The sequence below is a fragment of the Falco punctatus genome (genome assembly GCF_963210335.1).
Source record: "Falco punctatus genome assembly, chromosome: 3".
NCBI classification, from domain to species: domain Eukaryota; kingdom Metazoa; phylum Chordata; class Aves; order Falconiformes; family Falconidae; genus Falco; species Falco punctatus.
The window spans coordinates 33,902,479-33,920,942 of NC_137582.1; the positions used below are offsets into that span (position 1 = coordinate 33,902,479).

The 18,464-nt window shown below is 35.9% G+C and overlaps 1 protein-coding gene across 3 annotated transcripts in view; it reads left to right on the forward strand.

Annotated features, from left to right (window-relative positions):
- Positions 1 to 18,464, forward strand: part of MMP16 (matrix metallopeptidase 16) — a 194,107-nt gene that overhangs the window by 109,973 nt on the left and 65,670 nt on the right. For all 3 annotated transcript variants that reach the window (XM_080381863.1, XM_080381865.1, XM_080381864.1), the window contains one exon: positions 3,451 to 3,755. In XM_080381863.1, coding sequence (XP_080237989.1) covers positions 3,451 to 3,755 — 305 coding nt within the window. The remainder of the gene's footprint in view (positions 1 to 3,450; positions 3,756 to 18,464) is intronic.

Below are 18,464 nucleotides of genomic sequence, written 5' to 3' on the forward strand. Positions count from 1 at the left end.
CTGCCACCTTGCGATAGGAGTGGTTCTGAGTGGGCATGTCCTCCACTTATTTTTATTTGAGCTCCATTATCTGGATATGTGGAGTGTAAAATACCCAGTTCCTCTTTTTTTTGTTATCAGTGACAGTTACAGCTGTTTCAAGTGATTGCTCACTTTAAGATGAAGAGCCATATGTAATGGGAAAAGGGTTCATATAAGACTTTATTGGCTATTGCAGTGATATGTCTAAACTGAAGACTTTTAAGAGATGAGTCCTAGAATCTTGGATAGTTGATACATTGTCTGTTTGGACTGATCTTACTGTCCTTCCCCTTTGAGGTTATATGATCAACATCATGAAAGAACTGTAAAATAATCTGGATTTCATATGTCAACATTGGTGCATTATTCTAAGCAAAGTTCCCAGCTAGACAGCGTCAACATTTGTGTTAGACACAGTATTGGAATTTTTCCTTTTAGGATTTAAAATGGCTTGCATGAAGTACATTAAAATGGACAATCATTTTCTGGAAATACTCTTATATTCAAATAACTACTGATTTATTTCATTTCTTTTAAAAGCTATATCTTCCATATAATCTTGCCCTTTCCAGAAAGTTGTTTTGGAAGCTAGAAATCTGTCTTGTTTTAATACAGAATGTATGCTTTGAAAAATCTTTCTTCTTGACAGTGTAGGATGCTATTTCAAAAGTAATTTGATGGCTGATTCTCCTGGAAAAGGCCTCCCATCATAGGTAATCATCCCTAGTTAATGTGTGTGAAACTAGCAAAATGGCTCAATTTTTCATTTGTAATGAATGACTAAAACTTAATTCTATATACTGAAAAAGCAAAAACATGTAAAGTGATAAGGCTTAAAATGTGAGTCAAACCCTTTTAGACCATGTAATTAATCAAATTACCACCAATACAAAATTCTAATATTTTTTGATGCATTTCCTCATATTCCATATAACAGTATAACACCATCCTTCTGCTCTGTTTAGAACCCCCAAAGTGTGACTTTCACCCATTACTAAGATTCCTAAATACAAAATGATAAAAAAACCACAAGTGTATCTTTCAGATGAACTTTTCCTCCATCGAAATATCAGTTTTCTAGACATACTCTATTTTCTATGAAAGCCTGTTGATTTATTTGCTGTATTCATTATATGTAGTAAATAACAGAGGCTCTAATCCTTCAATGAACTGTGCTTGAGACAAATCATGTGATTTAGTGACCACACTGGAGGACTGACTAAGAGCAAATTCATGTTTGTAAGTGGCATTCTTCGCATAGCAACAGGTTAACTGTTATCGAATTTTTGGTAGTAGCAGTGTAAGTGGGCCTTTGTGAGATGTTTCAATTTAGTGCCATATGACACTCTGGTTGTAAAATCCTGTACATTCTCAAAGGGCACAGGATGAGTAGTTTATGAACTTGCTAACTAAAACATATTCAAAAAGTAATTCACAAAGGAGGGAGCTTTCAGAGAGGGGTTCTGCAGGGACTGATAGTTGGTCTAGTGCATCCAATATTTTTTTTAATCACCTGAAAATCTACACAACATTGATCATACAATTACTGATGAGTAAATAACTATGAAGAAAGGGCATCACACCAAGCAATTTGAATCACATGACATTTATATCATATAGAGTAAAGCTATGCCTGCAGATTAGAGGAGTTTTTCTCTCTGACAGTGAGGTCAGTACTGCAGTACTATAGTTGTGACAGAGTCAATTTTAAAAATGCACTGCAAAATTGAAGTAAGTTCAATAAAAATCAGAGAAAATATTTAATAGACTGGAGAAAACCTCTTATAATAAGACATTTAAAGATTTGAAACAATTTCAAAGAGACAACAAAAAGGTAGTGAGTTTGCAGTACAGAAATCTCTTTTAAATGTCTTTTCTTTGGGGAAAAAATTTTCTTAAAGTTTGTGTGTGCAAAAGAGAAAGGCAGAACAAGGACCAATGCTACAAGCCACACAAATAGGAGATTAGGCACAAGTATGTAATGACTGGTTAAATAATCTATGGAACAAAATATCAAGTGAAGCAGTGGATTCTCTGCAGTATACAATCTTCTAATCTGGCTTTGTATCCCTTTGGAACATGCATACTACCTAAAAAGAAATGATGTTTTGGTTAGACTAGCATTATTGGACTCAATACAAGAATATTTTTGAGTGGACATTAAAATCGGCAACTTTATGTTTTCTATATGAACTATGAACAATGTATTATATATGTGAAGTCAGATCTATAAAATTAGATTTGAAGGATTTATTTCCATTTCTATAAACTTAAAATATGTAATCAAGCACATTTAATACACTGAACAAATCAATCATTCCAGGTTTATTCATGAAAATATTTTTGTTCTCTATTAACATGCCATGCTGTGTAAACTTACATAAATCTTACATATACTCTAGAACTATGTAATTTCTTACATTTGTGCTGGACGTTCACTCAGGCATATGTCAAATGAACAAAGAGCATCTGATTGCAGCAGTTTCAGAACAGACAAAAATCTAACAGAGGTTTTGTTGTCCATATGAATTGAGTAAAAACTCTGGAGGATATTGGATAGGTCTGAAATTTATTATTGCCATTCTTTTCTTAAATAAATAAAAAAAAAAGTTGCTGATTTTTTACAGATGATTCCACTATAATTTACTAGTAATGGTGACTCTGAACTTAAATGTGATTGGCTTTTGCCTTTCTTTTATGTGTGTAGTTTGAAGAAGTAGTGGGAGACTGAAATTTCTGTTTGAATTTATATTTCTGAATTGGCACATAATTGTCTTCTATAAAATTATTTATCTGAGGCATTCTACAGTTTTATGCAAGATTTATATAAGTAATCAGATCATGAAAGGACGTCTTAGCCTGTGTTGAAATAAAAGGGCTTTGTTTCTGATAAGGAATTATCTATCCAGTCACAAATGCAACCAGAACTGTTTTTAAGTCTTTGTGAATACTGGTTGGTGGTCACAGTATGGAGCTTTGCTATTGTTAATAGACTCACTAAGAAGTTAAAATTTCATTTAACTGGAAACATTTCTCTTTTGATCAGGAACAGCATTCTGTTCTTTAGCTGTGATGGATTCTAATTGTGGTCCAGGAGGTAAACAGTCAGTGGTTGATTAATCTGGTTATCCCACTGTTAAGAATTTTTCATTTTAAAATATTTTTAATCTTCTAAAAATAAGATTTTTGTGCTGCTGAGAGTAACCTAGTTAACATGCGCTAAGTTCTAGCATAAAGGGCTACACAGATTGACACAATAATTTTGCACCACCTTCTTTAAAAATATTCTTTCTTAAAGGATATGATGCCAGACTAGCACTTTTTGTTAAAAGCACAGTGCTTTTAAAAATTAGGGGAAAAGGGATATAAGCAGTGTCACTTACCACTCTGTCAAATTTAATCTATTTAACTTTTCTCTGTTTCTTTCAGCATAAAGAACGTCACTCCAAAAGTAGGTGATGCAGAAACTCGTAAAGCCATTCGCCGTGCCTTTGATGTGTGGCAGAATGTAACTCCTCTAACATTTGAAGAAGTTCCTTATATTGAACTAGAAAATGGCAAGAGGGACGTGGATATTACAATCATTTTTGCATCAGGTTTTCATGGAGACAGTTCTCCCTTTGATGGGGAGGGAGGATTTTTGGCTCATGCATATTTCCCTGGGCCAGGAATTGGGGGAGACACACATTTTGACTCAGATGAGCCATGGACTTTGGGAAATCCCAACCATGATGGTAAGAGAAGATTTCAGTTTAAACACAATATATAAATGGCATGCATTTTCAGCTAACAGAACTATTTCCATGCTTCCCTGTCCTTAAAGTCACATAGATGTCTTTCCTAAGTTCACACTACTTTAGAAAAGTCTTCAGTTGATTGGTCTATTAGAATCTGAGGTAGAAAATTTTCTGTCTAAATGTAAGCTACAGTATGAAAATGTGTTTCTCTTGAAAAACATTGAATTCTATTCAGGAAACTTTGTGTTCATTCAAACATTGTGCAGCTGAACATTTACATAAACTACTTTCATTTTTATATTGTTTGCTATATTTATTTTATTTAGGTTTAGGGAAAATGTGGAATGTTCTTTAGCAGTGATATAAAAGAAGTTAAGAATAACTGAGACTAGCCATCAATACATTGGATACCAATGTACATAAAACTAGTCTTCAGTTTTTCTTTATGGTGATGCAGTGTCAGCATTTGAAGTCAACTCTTAAAAATGCCATTGCAAGAACAGAGTTAGTGTTTCCCAATAACTTTTTAACATCTTTTGGAATTGTTAATTCCAACAATAATTCCAATTTACTTAAGTTGTATATTCTCCACAGTCAAATAACAAAATTTTACCAAATCAAGATTAAAAATACTCTTTAAAGTTACTCTTCACAGAACTGTAATCTGGCCCTTGATGAGCTCCAAGTTCATGTGACTATATTACTGCCATTATCTATGACATGTATTTTAAAGCTAGCATCTGTGCACAACAGTATCAAAAAAAAGTTTGTGTATAGAGATATTCTGTGTTTGATGCTTTGACAGGTTTTTGTTGCAAGCAGCCCCATTTGTCCTAGTAGATCTCTCTAAGCCAGTTACATAGAGTTTGAGAGAGTCTCTTCAGCAAACTGCACAAAACAGGATGCGCAGATGCACAAAGAAGTTGTTTCTGGCATACAAAAGATGATACAGGTGACAAGGAGCACAGAACTCATATATTTCAATGTTACACTGAATTTGTGAATGAGAGGCTTTATCTAATCCCTTTCCTTTCCCTTTCTCACCTGAGATATTTCAAGCAAAATTCAGAGCTTTTTTTATGTAGCAGTATTTGTAGTCTGGAGTTGGCAATAAAGTTAATATAAATATGGTATTGTGACTGTTCTAATGGTGCAATACTTCTGTTGTGCCAGAGTCAGTGAAGCAAGAGCAGTGTACTGCACTGTGAAAGCCCTTAGCAGCAGAATGAGTTCAAGAAGCTGATCTCCCGTGGAACAAGCCCTAGATTCGTACTGGAGCAAAATCTGTGGTATTCCACTGCTCGTATTTGCCCTCTTCACAAATTTAGCTCAAAGAAACAACAGTGGCAATCTTCTGTATGTGCAGTTCACGTACATAGTCATAACACTGTGAGGCTAAATTAAGATGGTTGTATGGGCCTCAGTGGAAGACCAACACTGCACATAATGTTTTGAGGCTATTACTTCAAGCACTCAGGAAAATCTACAGGTGGTGTACATTGAAGTCAAGTGTCAATTTAAAACATGATAACTCTTTTGGAGCAGTTCTGCATACAGATACTTATAGTCTGTATGAAAGTGTGCAAACTTCTGGCTATCTCCTTCTCCTTTAACCTGAACAATTTTCAGCGTGCAAAAGGGCACTCATGTCTTTATATGCCTTTTTGTGGTTGAGTTTTGTAGAGCAGTTTTCAAAAGCTATTTATTGCATTAATGAATGTTAAGATATTTTGAAGGAAAAAAATCAAGTGAAAATAAAATTATACTATCACTAAAAATATGCTTTTATGTATCTTAGAACATTTAACTTTTATAATAAAAAAGTTTTGTTATCTGTATCATGAAGGTTTAGTAGGTATCACTGGAAAATTATTCTGTAAATTTAATAACTTATGTTTTTTGGTGTGCTCATATATACTTTTTTGAGAAAGATATATTACTGTTAGAATGAAATAGTCAAGGAGGAAAACCCAGGATTTTTTATGACTGGAAAAATTGTGCAAAATGCATGGTAATTAAAATAAATATCTTACCATCACAAGTTTTCTGAAGAATTTTGGCAACTCCTAGTTTCATTGAGATGGTATGAACCAGGGATCTTAGGTCATAGCTATTGTCCAGAGAAAAACTGTATGTCATTATAACTCCAGAAACAGCAACATATGTGCAGATGATCTGTATATGCATAGTGTCTATTTGTCTGATCCGTGACTTCCAGTTATCGGGTAGGCCAGGTTCTGCTGATGATCTTACTGCATTAGCTTATGTCTAGGAATCCTGAAGGAACATCCAGATATTATTTTTTTTTGTGACTGGAAAAAAAAATTCGGGTGGAAAAAGAAGACAAGCATGCCATTTGGGATTGACAGGAAGAAAGGACTTACAGCTCTCTTAGGCTCCCTATCATCTTGAGCTCAGCCTCAGAGCACTGAAAAGCAGAAGGCTGAAAGTTATATTTATGATCTTAGCTATGAGTAATTTTTCCCAGGTGAGTGTCATTGTTTTTTCCAGGTTTGTTGCTCCAATAGTCAATAGTCATCTTCATATAGTGTTACTCAAAATCCAGTAGAAGGGGGAAAAGATTTGATTTATTGTTATTTTTAAATTAACTCTTGTCTCAAAGGGCTGATTTTCTCACATTCCTATTATACTATTTCAGATTTATTTGAAAACATGACCAACTATGTTATTTAGCATCAAAAATGCAAATGTAAGATCCTCTTGAAAAGTACTAGCCTCATTCTCCACCTTGTAATGTTGTCTAATGAAAAGAATTTGCATAGTGTTTACCTCAGAAAAGACAGCAACTTCTTGGAACACTTTCATAAACTGTTGTCTGTTTGGAAATAGTTTTCATTCCAAATAAGGAATCATACACAAATTCAGTATTCTGAGTATAGTTAATTCCCACAGTAATTTATCCTGTCTAGTTAATTGCAGTGTCTTCACACTTTAGGTTTGGGGTTTGGTTTTGTGGATTTGGGGGATTTTTTCCTTATCACGTTAGCTTGATTTTCTTGTGTTTTACTTGGTTTAAATAATGTTCTAGACTGAAAGGACAGTTCCAATGGAAATATAACAACTCCCCAGTGCAGTGCTGCTTTATTTTGTTCTCACTTCAGTGGTATATTTTTGTGGATCACAGAGCTATCTTATCAATCACGTTAGGGGGAAGAGATCTGTGGTTGGACTTCTCCTTCAATCTGAAGAATGAATAAGGCCTTTGTAGGAGCAAAGACTAATGGCTCTCACTCAAGAAAAAAGCTTCCTTTCTTACAATTTAACACTTGCAGGCTCTCTAAAATGATGTGTTTATTTGCTTTTATAATAACATGTAAGCAGAGTACAGCTGGAGCCTAAACTGCAGCTGAGCTGTAGAGGTCTTTTCTCCCCGTTTCCTTCCATAGTGTTGCAGGTGATGCCAGAAGTATTGGCCAGAAAGGACAAGAAACTTGCCATCACAGGGGAGCAATGGAAACAAAGACAGAATTTCTTTTGCTAGGGAAGGAGGACTGTACTGGAAGATAAAAGTTGTTTGAGTTTTTTTGCAAGGTGAGGAAATGGTAGCCTTCCAATACTTTGGACAAAGTGTTTGTATGCATTGGACCATAGCCTTCCTCCAGCCAGCCTTCATGTTCCACTTGTTCTTTTAGGATATCTACTTTCCAAGTTGTTCTGCGGGAGTAGGCTTTTTCACCTGTAGTAGATCCCATTTCTTTTATGCCTGTCCAGGCTTCAGTGTGAGATGAGGACCTTAGGTTTGTAAATTATTTGGGACAGGATGGTTTCTTCATTACCTCTTATGAAGTACCTTGTGGTCCTAGGCGGTCTCAGTTAAAACTCAGGTTATTATACTGTGGTAGAAGTAGAGGGTAGAGGAAACAAATATTGAAGGTGAAACACTCTTCAAGAATAGCAGATCGGAAAGGATAGGAATATCACAAGAAAATCTTTAACAATATGTACATTTGAAGATGTAAAGAGATAAAAAGATAAACAGATGAAAATCAAGTTACATAAGTAGCTATCTGAAAAATCAGCACTTTTTAAGAAAAACTTTAAATCCTTATTTCCTTCTGAACTTAAGTGCTGGAAAGGAAGAAAAGTGGAGAAAAAAAATGAAAAAGAAATCTTAATATACCAGTCTTGAGGCTACTCATTGTTCCCATGACTCCAATCCATTTAGGTGGTATGTATCACCTCATTGTTTGAATGAAAAATTTATGGTCAATGAATAATGTATTTAAATCCAGAAAAGGACAATGACTTCTTGCTAAGAGTGACAATATTTTGGAGATACTTTATTGTCAAAATCCTCAGCGAAAATATTTTTCAAAGTATATTTTTCAATTGCAATATTTCAAATCACTGTGATAAAATTCAGAATCACTGCCAGGGAGCAGCAGTGGTAGGGACTGTCTCTGCAGTAAATTTTCTAGTAGCTAGCAGAAAAGTCTTATCCTATGACCTGTCTTCCTGTACCGAAACTGAAAATGGTGTTCTTATTAGCCTTAACAAGGCTTTCCCACATGTTATCTTAACCTGTCCGTTATTAAATCTGCAGCATTGACATTTTTTGATGCCCTGCAATATTAGTGGTTGAAGTGTCAGATTCTAGTAGAACAAGTAGTGTGCTAGATTTCTGGAAGATCTGCTTCATTATGGAGTTGTTATGCCTCAGAGCCTGAAGTCTCCTCCTACCCTATCCTCCAAGTGCTGCAGCATGATGAGCCAAACACATTCACAAGGTCTTATAGATAAGATGCTTTCCCTATCAAAAGACCAGGAATTATTTGTTTCTGCTTATATTCTCCCTATTTTGTTCTAACTTTGAGCAAGATTCTTTTGAAAGCTGTCAATGTCTGCTAAGCATAGATGTTTGCTACTGGAAAAAATGGAAGCTGTATTTCTGCAATGACACAATTAGGAATAGGGCTTACCTTGCAGCTCTTCTTTGTTAATAGCATACGGTGATAAAACCATAAAAATTTTCAGTAGGCCAGTTTTCCTGTGTGCAGTTCAGAAAATGCAAATTAGAAAGAAATCAAGTCATATATTATATACAGCACTCACTAGGTTTTCTTTAATTGCCTCATTCCTATGACTGAAGGTTCCCATAACTGAACTTCAAGAAAGAGAGGAGGCAACATTTGATCTAAGAGCTGCTAAATGCCTTCTACACAGCGGGGGATGCTTCTGAAGTGATTAAGTATATATGTTGTAGGGTCATTAGCTGCTGTATTTTGGAGGGGAAGTGGTATTTGCTTGGTTGGTTTTTTGTTTGTTTGGCTTGGGTTCTTTTGAGGAATCCCTTGTAAAAACTTGGAAAGGACAAGAACTATTCTCAGTTTAGTTTGTGGTTTTCTCAGTAATTTAAAAGTAGACAGATTCAAAAGCTAAATGAATTTCAGACCCTTCACCACTTCTGAAGTAAGACCCAAGAAAGGGGCAGATGATGAGTCTGAAAACAGTCTTCTGAAAAGTGACTTCAGAGAAAGCTGGTCTCATCCTTAGAAATTTGTGTATGTTGACTAGTTCTGCTTGCAAACCCCAAGGGCCATTTCATGGATCAAGTTTGTGTAACATTTGGATATTCCCTGGCAACCCCAGCCCATCAAAGCTAGGTTCCTTAACTAGTGACTGCTCAGAAGTTTCATTTTGGCAGATAGTGGCATGGAAAGAAAGAAAGGACTGTGATGAATTTTGCAGTTAATGGTCACTGCTACCTGCACACTGAATGAAACACAGAATAATCCTACCAGCTGGGAAAAAAGACGTATCTGTTCTTCTTCCTCACTATTGCCTTACATATTTTCCAACAATCTCTTTTCCCTGGATTTATTGTGTGATTTATTAGAAACATAATTCCTATTAAATATAGGAAAGCTCTCAGATAAAATCCTAAAAATTATGGCAGAGAGAGCCGAAAGGAAGACATTAAGAGAAAGGGCCATCATGGATGAAGATGTGCACACTATGTTCTAATAGAGAGCAAAAGCCGTTAATAATATATATCTTATATTTTATGGCTTCTTGATTTATATATTTCCTTTCTTCACCTAAGAGTGTATGAACACATTTTACTATCTGTCAGAAGGTAAATGTCTGTAACTTAAGGCATAAACTCTTGCCTGTATTTAAAAAATTGCATTAGTTTATCAAAATTGATTTTCATTTGCCTGGCTACATGCACTTAAGTTAGTTTAAACCTTCTTTAAGGCAGTTATTTTTTCTGGGAAATTACTGAATGCATCTAAGCCTATTTAAGGGAGTGTTAAACCAGTTTGAACGGAGAGTGCACTACTTTTAACTAGATTAATTTAAGATTGACCTACTTACACAAGTGCAGCTTTTTAAAACAGAGCAAGATTTAGAAGTAGCTCCTGGGGAAAACAAGGATTTCTTGGGAGCTTAGATTTCAAGCACATTAGACTTGATGCTTAATGTACCAATTACTGGCTAAAATCTGACCATAGAACTTTGTGTTCCAGTGGGAGAAAATATTCGGCAAAAACTATGTTTAGGCTCTCCTTAGATAAACACAGTAGATCAGTAATGGTAGTTTGATACTTTTATCTTCTTGTTCATATCTGCAAGAGAAATAAAAATCAAAGTAGAACGCTTGATTTTTTACCTCTGTAGCAAATTCACCAAGGCATCTACTGTACCATACTGATATTCTGTAGAAACCAGTTCTTTCATCAAAGAATATACAAGTAACAGCAAATGAAACTCGCATTATAGAACTAATACATTACTGTACAGTTACATTTTAATGTAAGGAGAATATTACCACAGAGTGCTTACATTCATATGGAGTATTTCTAAGTTGTACATACATGAAGCTCTTGTTTTTCAGGAAAACAAAACCAAAACACTAAGAATTCAGCAATTTTTTGTTAACTCTCCAGCATTCAAAAACTGATTCAAGTTTTGCAAGCAATAAAAAGAAAAATACCAAACCTGTCACTTTGTACCATTTTGTTTGTAGATTGCCAAGTAAAAGATTCTTTGACCTGATGAAAATACAGCATCTAGTGTAATGTTCTTGGACTCTGGTTAGTGCATAGATTCTGCTGTGGGCACTGTGTTGGCAGCCAAGAAAAAATTATGAAAATCCTGATCTCTGAACAGCATAGATCAACTTGTAGTAAATTTCTTTTGGCTGCCAGTGTGGTTGACACAGTACAGGAAATATATGCTGCTGGAAATATGAACCAATGGAGTTGTGAATACTAAGTCTCCTAAGGGAGCTCTGTGTCTCCAACTGTACTCACGTCATATGCTATGGTTTAGAAAGCCAAGCATTTCAGACTAAAGGAAGCTCTGTATTACAATATTACCAGTACTTTAATTTCATAAAGCATAGTGCTTTTAATTGATTATTTATTTTTAATAAGGTGTTGTCAGTATCAAATTTGATCTGTAACCAAAGTGTGACTTTGCATTTGTCACATACTTGTTTTCCAGTTCTGTACAAGGATAAATTTGTAAAAGATTAATATCTTCTTTGAATTTGTATTGCATTACACTTGTGTATATACTTTTAAACACAGAATTGCCAACATGGGTTTAGATCAAAGGTTATCCTACAAAATATCCTATCTCTACTTATGGTTATTAACAGATACCTAGGGAAGAGAATAAAGGCAGGGCAAGCATATGGCAACAAAACCCAGCATATTCCCTCTTAGCTTCCAGCAATCTGTGGCTCATTGAATTTCAGCGCCACAGGCCATATTTTTATGTTTAATAGCCTTTCAGGGATTTCCTTTAATGAATTGGTGTAATCTCTTTTTGAACTCATGTAAGCATTTGGTATCCACAACATCCTGTGGCAATGTGTTCTATAGTTTAAGCAGATGTGAAAAACTACCTTTTTCTGAATTTTGAACCTGCCATTGATAAATTCACTTTAGGTAGACTGGTGGTCATATTGTAAGGAAATAATTTCCTAATCATTTTATCTGTGCCATTCATACTTTTATGGACCTTTGTCATATTTTTTTCCAGGATAAAAAAACCTAGCCCATTGAGTTACAGCTTTGTTCATATGCAGTTGTGAGGTTAAGAAAGCACAACTTCTATTCAAACTGAATTTATTTGAGTGCAAAATGAGAGAATTATCAATATTATAAAAGATGGCAAAACCCCACTATTACATTTATAACATAACACAATGATGAAGATGCCAGGATAATATTTAAAAGAACTTTGCAAGCATCATACAAATGGAGTAATGGTTGATTCTTTTCTTTTCACCATTCCCCCTGAAATTTAATTCAGGAGTCAGCTAACACAGATAATACTTTCTATTGCTAAACCACAAGGCTTCCAGTATTTAAAAAGCAAACCAGGCTTTCCCTGTAAGTAAATGAAAGTTGTGTTGATAGAACTTCACAGGGTAACCTGTCCTCAAACTTCCCAAACCTACCATACATTATACTTGCTTGGTGTCCATGTGCCCTCCTGTTCCATGTTCTTACCCCACATCTTACATCTAATGGTAACTCTGAAACATTCAGTGTCTGCTGCATAAAATGTGTCCTTCGATGTATCGTCATAGGATGCAAAGCTGCACTTGAGAATAGAAAGGTCCCTTTCAGTTATTGAAAAGATGGAAAATGATTTAAAAATTAACCATAAATAGCCCTGTCTGACTTGTAAGGACTGTCATCAGACATAGGGCTATACAGATAGCTATACAGATAGCTAAACCCCATTTATTGCTGGAAGCCAGCTGATGGAAAATATTAACTATTGGCAAGGTAATGACCATATTTTTATTGAGTTTGGGGAGGTTTTGTTTTTTTTGTTTTCACGTGGCACCCTTTCAGCTTTGAGAAAAGCACTTAGTTTACATGTCGTTAAAAAGGAAATCTTTTAAACATTGGCAGTCAGTGAAAGCAGTCTTGTGGATGAATCCAGTCCCTTGTTCTAGATGTGTGTTTAGCTGGCTACTTTAAACACATCCCAGGGGCTGTCAGAGTGCAATAACATGCTCCCAGCTTTCCTTCTTGGCCTAAAATTGCCAAGTGCACTATTATGCAAATAGAAAGAGAGAGTGAGGAATATGTCAAGAAGATGGACTTTTTCATATTCTTAATTAAAACAATGGAAATGTAGACAGATATGTACATCTTACATTGTGCTTTTTGTGTCTATAGAAGCAAGGTGATATTTAAACTATAGCTCAGTTGCCAAAGATGGTCATGATGCAGGTCATAAACCAAAAAAGGCAGCATAACCTGAGTCACTGAATTGTATATTGCTTCTATCACACTGTAGGTAAAACAAGCCTATATGGAGTAGTTAGAGAAGCTGCAAACTCTGTTATCCATTCAAACTACAACTGGAGGTTATTTCCCACATACCAGGACCAGCAGAACAAGCTGCCTGCATTTGCCATCTGCCTCAGTTTGCGATCAGCCAGCCTATCTTAAACTGCTAATGAAAAGTATTAAAACAAAGCTGGCTGACTTTGCGTGGAAATAAATGAGGAAAGTTCACATTTTCTGTTACATCAGCTTCACTGCCAAGGAAACATTGAGCTGAAAGGGAGAATGGATCCTTGCAGACAATTTTGGCAATGATAGCACCTACATTCACAGAAAAAAAACCTGCCTTTTTTTTAAGATGTCTTTGTCTCAAACAACTCTTTACACAACAGTTAAGATAAGTTTATCTTCCCAAACTAGATTAATTTGATCAGATGCTCGTATCAGTATATTAAGAGTACTGAGTTAACATAGGGAAATTTAGTTGAAAAATGTTTGTTAAAATCATTGGTAAGTAGAAACGAACAATGGTTTTGTTCGGTTGGGGTTGTTGGTTTTTGGGTGGTTTTTTTTCACTCTAGTATGGTAGAAAAGATCATTGGGAAGGCTTTTTTTTTTTTTTTTTTTCCAGGCAAAAGATGCATTTTGAATGAATTCATACATAAAATATGGGCCAGCCCCTTCATGATTATTTTCATGACCCCACAACCCCTCACACATGGTTACTGTGTGGGAATGACAAGGGGGGGAAAAGAACCAAGTAGCACCTCACACGCAACAAATAAATCTAGTTCCTGCTTTAACCTTTCCTTCTCTTAGAAAGAAGCTTAGCAGATTTAAACTTTGAATCTTGAATCTGAGAGCTTCCTATAATTCTTGTACATGACAAAGTTGGAGGGGGGGGGAGGATATAAAAATAATACTAATAAAACTAATGTTAATAATAAAGAAACTTCCTTGTGACCTGTGAGCTTTCACACCAGACTCTGAATTTCAGGTTCTGGAAAGTTAACTTGCTGTGGAGAGCTTGTGAGAAGCCATACTTTCAAACATGTTGGGTTAAAAAAAGAGAAAATCACTTTTTTTTTATTGGAACTAAGTTGAAATCATTCTCAAATTAAAAGTCATCTAAGGAATGAATGGCTTGGAATTATATTTTTTTTCTTTTTAGTCTAATCTGCTTGTCAAAATAATTTAGGAAAGAGAAGCTACCTATGATCCTCAGATTGTCCCTTTAAGTAGAAAGTGACATTTCTGTGCTTTAAAGCAGGCACCAGGCTTAGCAGTCCAACTCTTGTGTGACCCAGAGATCTTTGAGTCTGTTTCCTGCTAGGACCGCTTCATGGAGGCTTCTTCTCCAAGACAGCAGCTGTGGGAAATCTGACTTTTCCAAAGATGTCCCATAGAGTATTATTATTGTGCCCTCTCCTTTCCCCTGCCTTTCAAGGGGAAAACAGAATCTGAAAAATCATGTTGCCAATTACTATGGATGTTGTCATAGTTTCCTGAGAGAATGAGATAAATATTTACAGTAATTACATATGTATTTATCTATTAGGCAGAAAATGAATGGATTATTGTTCCAAAAGTAGAAGAATGTAAAAAATCCCTAAAATATAGGGTAATATTATATATGACTTTTTTAAGAATATTATGTGACTGATGAAAGATTTTTTACAATATCTGTGTTTTCAAGCCTAGAGAGTAATTTGTGCTTGACAATTGCTAACTTCAGAATGGTCAAATTATATGTTCTTGAGGCCAAAATATTTTAATCTATACTTAGGCTCCTTCCTAAATCGCTTGGGTTTCAAAAATTCCTGAGCAGCTAACACTAATACTTGGAAACATCTACAGCTAAAAACATCAGGCTGAGAAAAAAGATGAAAACCGAAAGACTAGAAAGACCAGATAAATTAAAAGAACAATATTGTTTTGTGCAAATTTTTTTGTTGTGGTGGACCTGTTTAAGTCTGTAGTTCAAGTCAGTGATGAATGCTTCCTTGTCTTGTACATATATCACTTAAGTCCATATCCTGTATTTTTATAACTAAAGTTTTGCCACGGACTTAAATGAAAAGACCTAAGTCAGAAGCCAGAAGACTTGAGTGGGTGGAATTAATCTGACCACATGCTGATGTTTATATCTGAGTTAATCTCATAGGGTCCTTTCAGAGTTAGAGGAGAGCTATATTGCCTTCCTGCGTAAGATTTGTTGCATCCTGCACTAGGTGTCTAAAAGAAACTAGATGAGTCATGTCCTGAAATACCTGTTTCTCATCACTGTCTGTGAAAGGTGCAGGTATAGATGTTTGCATTACAGTTTTCTGTAGCGAGATGACTTCCACCAGTGATGTTGAATCGTGCAATTTCAGATTAGAGGAGAATTGAAGTGATAAGTACTTCCAAATAACAGCACCAACTGGGGTCCAAAGAAATCTGTCTCAGTGGTAGAGATGCCTGTTTTGAGGACAGTTCAGTATTACACTCAGAAAAGGTAATTACTGGTGTAGGCTATCCCCTGTCCTTGGTATTGCAGGAAAACCTTTCTCCTATTGGTCTAAATATGGTAATTCACAAATGGATTGCACCACTTAAATTTTGAATGCACAGTGCTAATATGGTAATATGTAAACATACTTTTCGTTTGCCTAAGAACTGTACATACCTCCTTTCTTATGATGCAGTTTAGGAGTCAATACAATATTAAGTATGAGGAAATTGGATTATCACTGAGTATTCAGGAAACTGAAGATATGGTAGTGACATAGGATTAATGTTGCTAGCTGTACTCCTGCTAGCAGTACTAGCAGAAACAATACAAATACGAATGCCTGAGCTTCAGGAAGAGTTAGCAACTGCATATATACCAACAGACAGTCCTTAGCTGGTCGGTGGTTTTAATGATCACTTGTGTTACTGTCAGGGTTGACTGTCATAGCTGGAAGGGATGGAGATATAAGGATCCTGGATCTTCCTGAGTGTGGGATATGGTAGAGCAGCTGTGGGAGCAGGTGCCCCCAGCAGCTCTGCACTTAGCTCCCTGCTTTCCAGTGGGGAGCTCTGGTCTGAGAACCATCAGAGATGGGACTTCTGACATTGTCCCTTTTCCCTGCCTGTGCCAGCAGCTGTCCTCCCAGGCTGGGGTCCTGCTGAGCTCTTAACTCACAGAAGGGAAAGTGTTCCAGGATTGACCTTTGCCCTGGCTAACATTTCTGTGTCCAAGCTCTCCTGCACTTTGGCAGGGGCAGCTAACTTCTGCCTTCATCTTCCTCTCTAAACATCCTCTTGCATAGGCCAGGAGGCCCAGGAACACGGCTTGGATGCCTAACTGTCTTGGCCTCACCAGCATCCTTTGGACTGCCCTCTGCAATCATTCATCCTGGAAGCTGCCCCTCCACGGTGGGTGCTGAGGCATCCCCATGCCAACAAGTGCTAAGAGTTACTAGTGCCAAACTAACAGTATAGTATTCTCTTAGTGCTAAAGAGGTTTACAGCGGTTCATCTAGCTAGAATGAAATAAACAGCTACATGGATATACCCACTAATAGGAGCAGATTATCCAATAATCAGAGTGTTTCATATGAGTAACTTTTAACAAAGTAAAAATCAAGGTAGCAGATTTGTCTTTCTGTCACTTTCTCCACATATATTACCTTCAGTTTGAAGTTGTCTCAATTTAGAATATAGTACACACTTGGATCAGGTCTCCCTTTGAAGTCTGCAGACTTCTTAGAAAGCATATCTGTTTTTCACATCAGAGAACTTTAAATGATGTTTTTTATTTTTCCTAAACACTTTGCCAATTAAGATTCAAAATTCCCACTTCTGTTACCACCAGTCCAAGGGGGGAGAAAAACAAAACCCCCAAAACTGAAGAAACCCATAGACAATTTTAGCTTGACTCTTTTTTTTTTTTTTCTAGTAGGAGTTAAGCAAGGGAAATAACAGTGAACAAAGAACTGTTCTTATAAAATTACCAAATACATACACAACACAATGTCACTTTCTCTTTGAAAAAGCTTGAAGTCACATGTACATGTTAAGTAGATACAATGATAGGTTAAGAATAATAACCTGGTTTTGATGGCTTTAATGTGCGTTAATTTAGAGAATATTATAATTACTCTTAGTAGTTTAACTGACACAGGGTAAAAATTTATCTCTGCAGAAAGCTAACACAAGATTTGCACGTAAATTAAATTTTACGTACATTTTATTGTGGGGATTTCAGTGATCTGTAAGACCCTTTCAGATTTTTGCCCCACGACAAGTTACATCTATTGTGAATATTGGCAGCATGACTTTGACCTTCCTCCTAGTAATTACACATATTTGTTTATAGTAGGACACACAGGACTTTAGGGAAAATGAAGAGAAAAAAAAAGATGACAAAAGCAGTCACAGTGTTAACATGCCAGCATTTTAGCTGAGTGGCTTAGAGATGAAACCTACATTTGTTTTCGTCAAAGGCAAGGATTTGATTTTAATAGGAACTCATGCACAATTAGAGACTTTGACATTTGTTCTCACCCACACTGCACTCGAGTGTGGTAGAAAGATGTCCATTCCCTTCACATGAATGACCCTTAGGGACAGGACCATGGAGGATAGCTGAAAATTGTGTGATACATGCTGTTGTGATGCACATATCCAAATCTTCAATCCCAGCATGTGCTCATTCTTACAGCCTTTGCAAAAGAGTTTTAAATACTTCTCCAGCTTATTGTTCCCACAGCAACAACTAAAAACAGAAACAGAGAAGATGGGAAAGAGTATAAATAGATAAGGCTGCTACAGTATTTGCAGCATTTGTAATTGTGTTGAGACTACTGGAAAACCAGCGTAAATGTTATTTAGCAACCTGGTCATTTGTAATGTTATGACAATGACCATTGTATTTTCAAATTATTTTACCAGTGTGAGCTTGCTGAGAGAAATCAATTTATGAAGATCTCTTCTAGAAAAATGCAAAATTCCATTATAATTTTAATCTAATTCATTTTAAATAGTCATTACCTAAAGATGACCATAAAACCACCCAAAATAAAACTTTTCAGTCTGTTAATAGATATTACTTTATTCCTAATAGAATGAGAATGCCATTTGAGAGTAGTATACAAGTTCAATAGCCGACCTGAATGATGAAGTTAATCCCAGGAACCAGTGATTCATAAATGCAGTTTTTCTTAGTTTGTTAGGTTCACTGTCACAGCAGGGTTTCCTCAAAGCATGAAATGAAGCCATAAGCATTATATTTGCAGAAGAAACACATACCATCATATTTACACCTTCCTGGGAAGCAGCAAGCCTTCATGTCTTCTTTACCCCCCCCCCGGATTACCTCTAGTTGCTTCACTTCTCATTCTTTGGAGAAGTTGGTATTGATTCACTAGTCAGAATAGTTTGCAAAATTTTTCAGTACTAG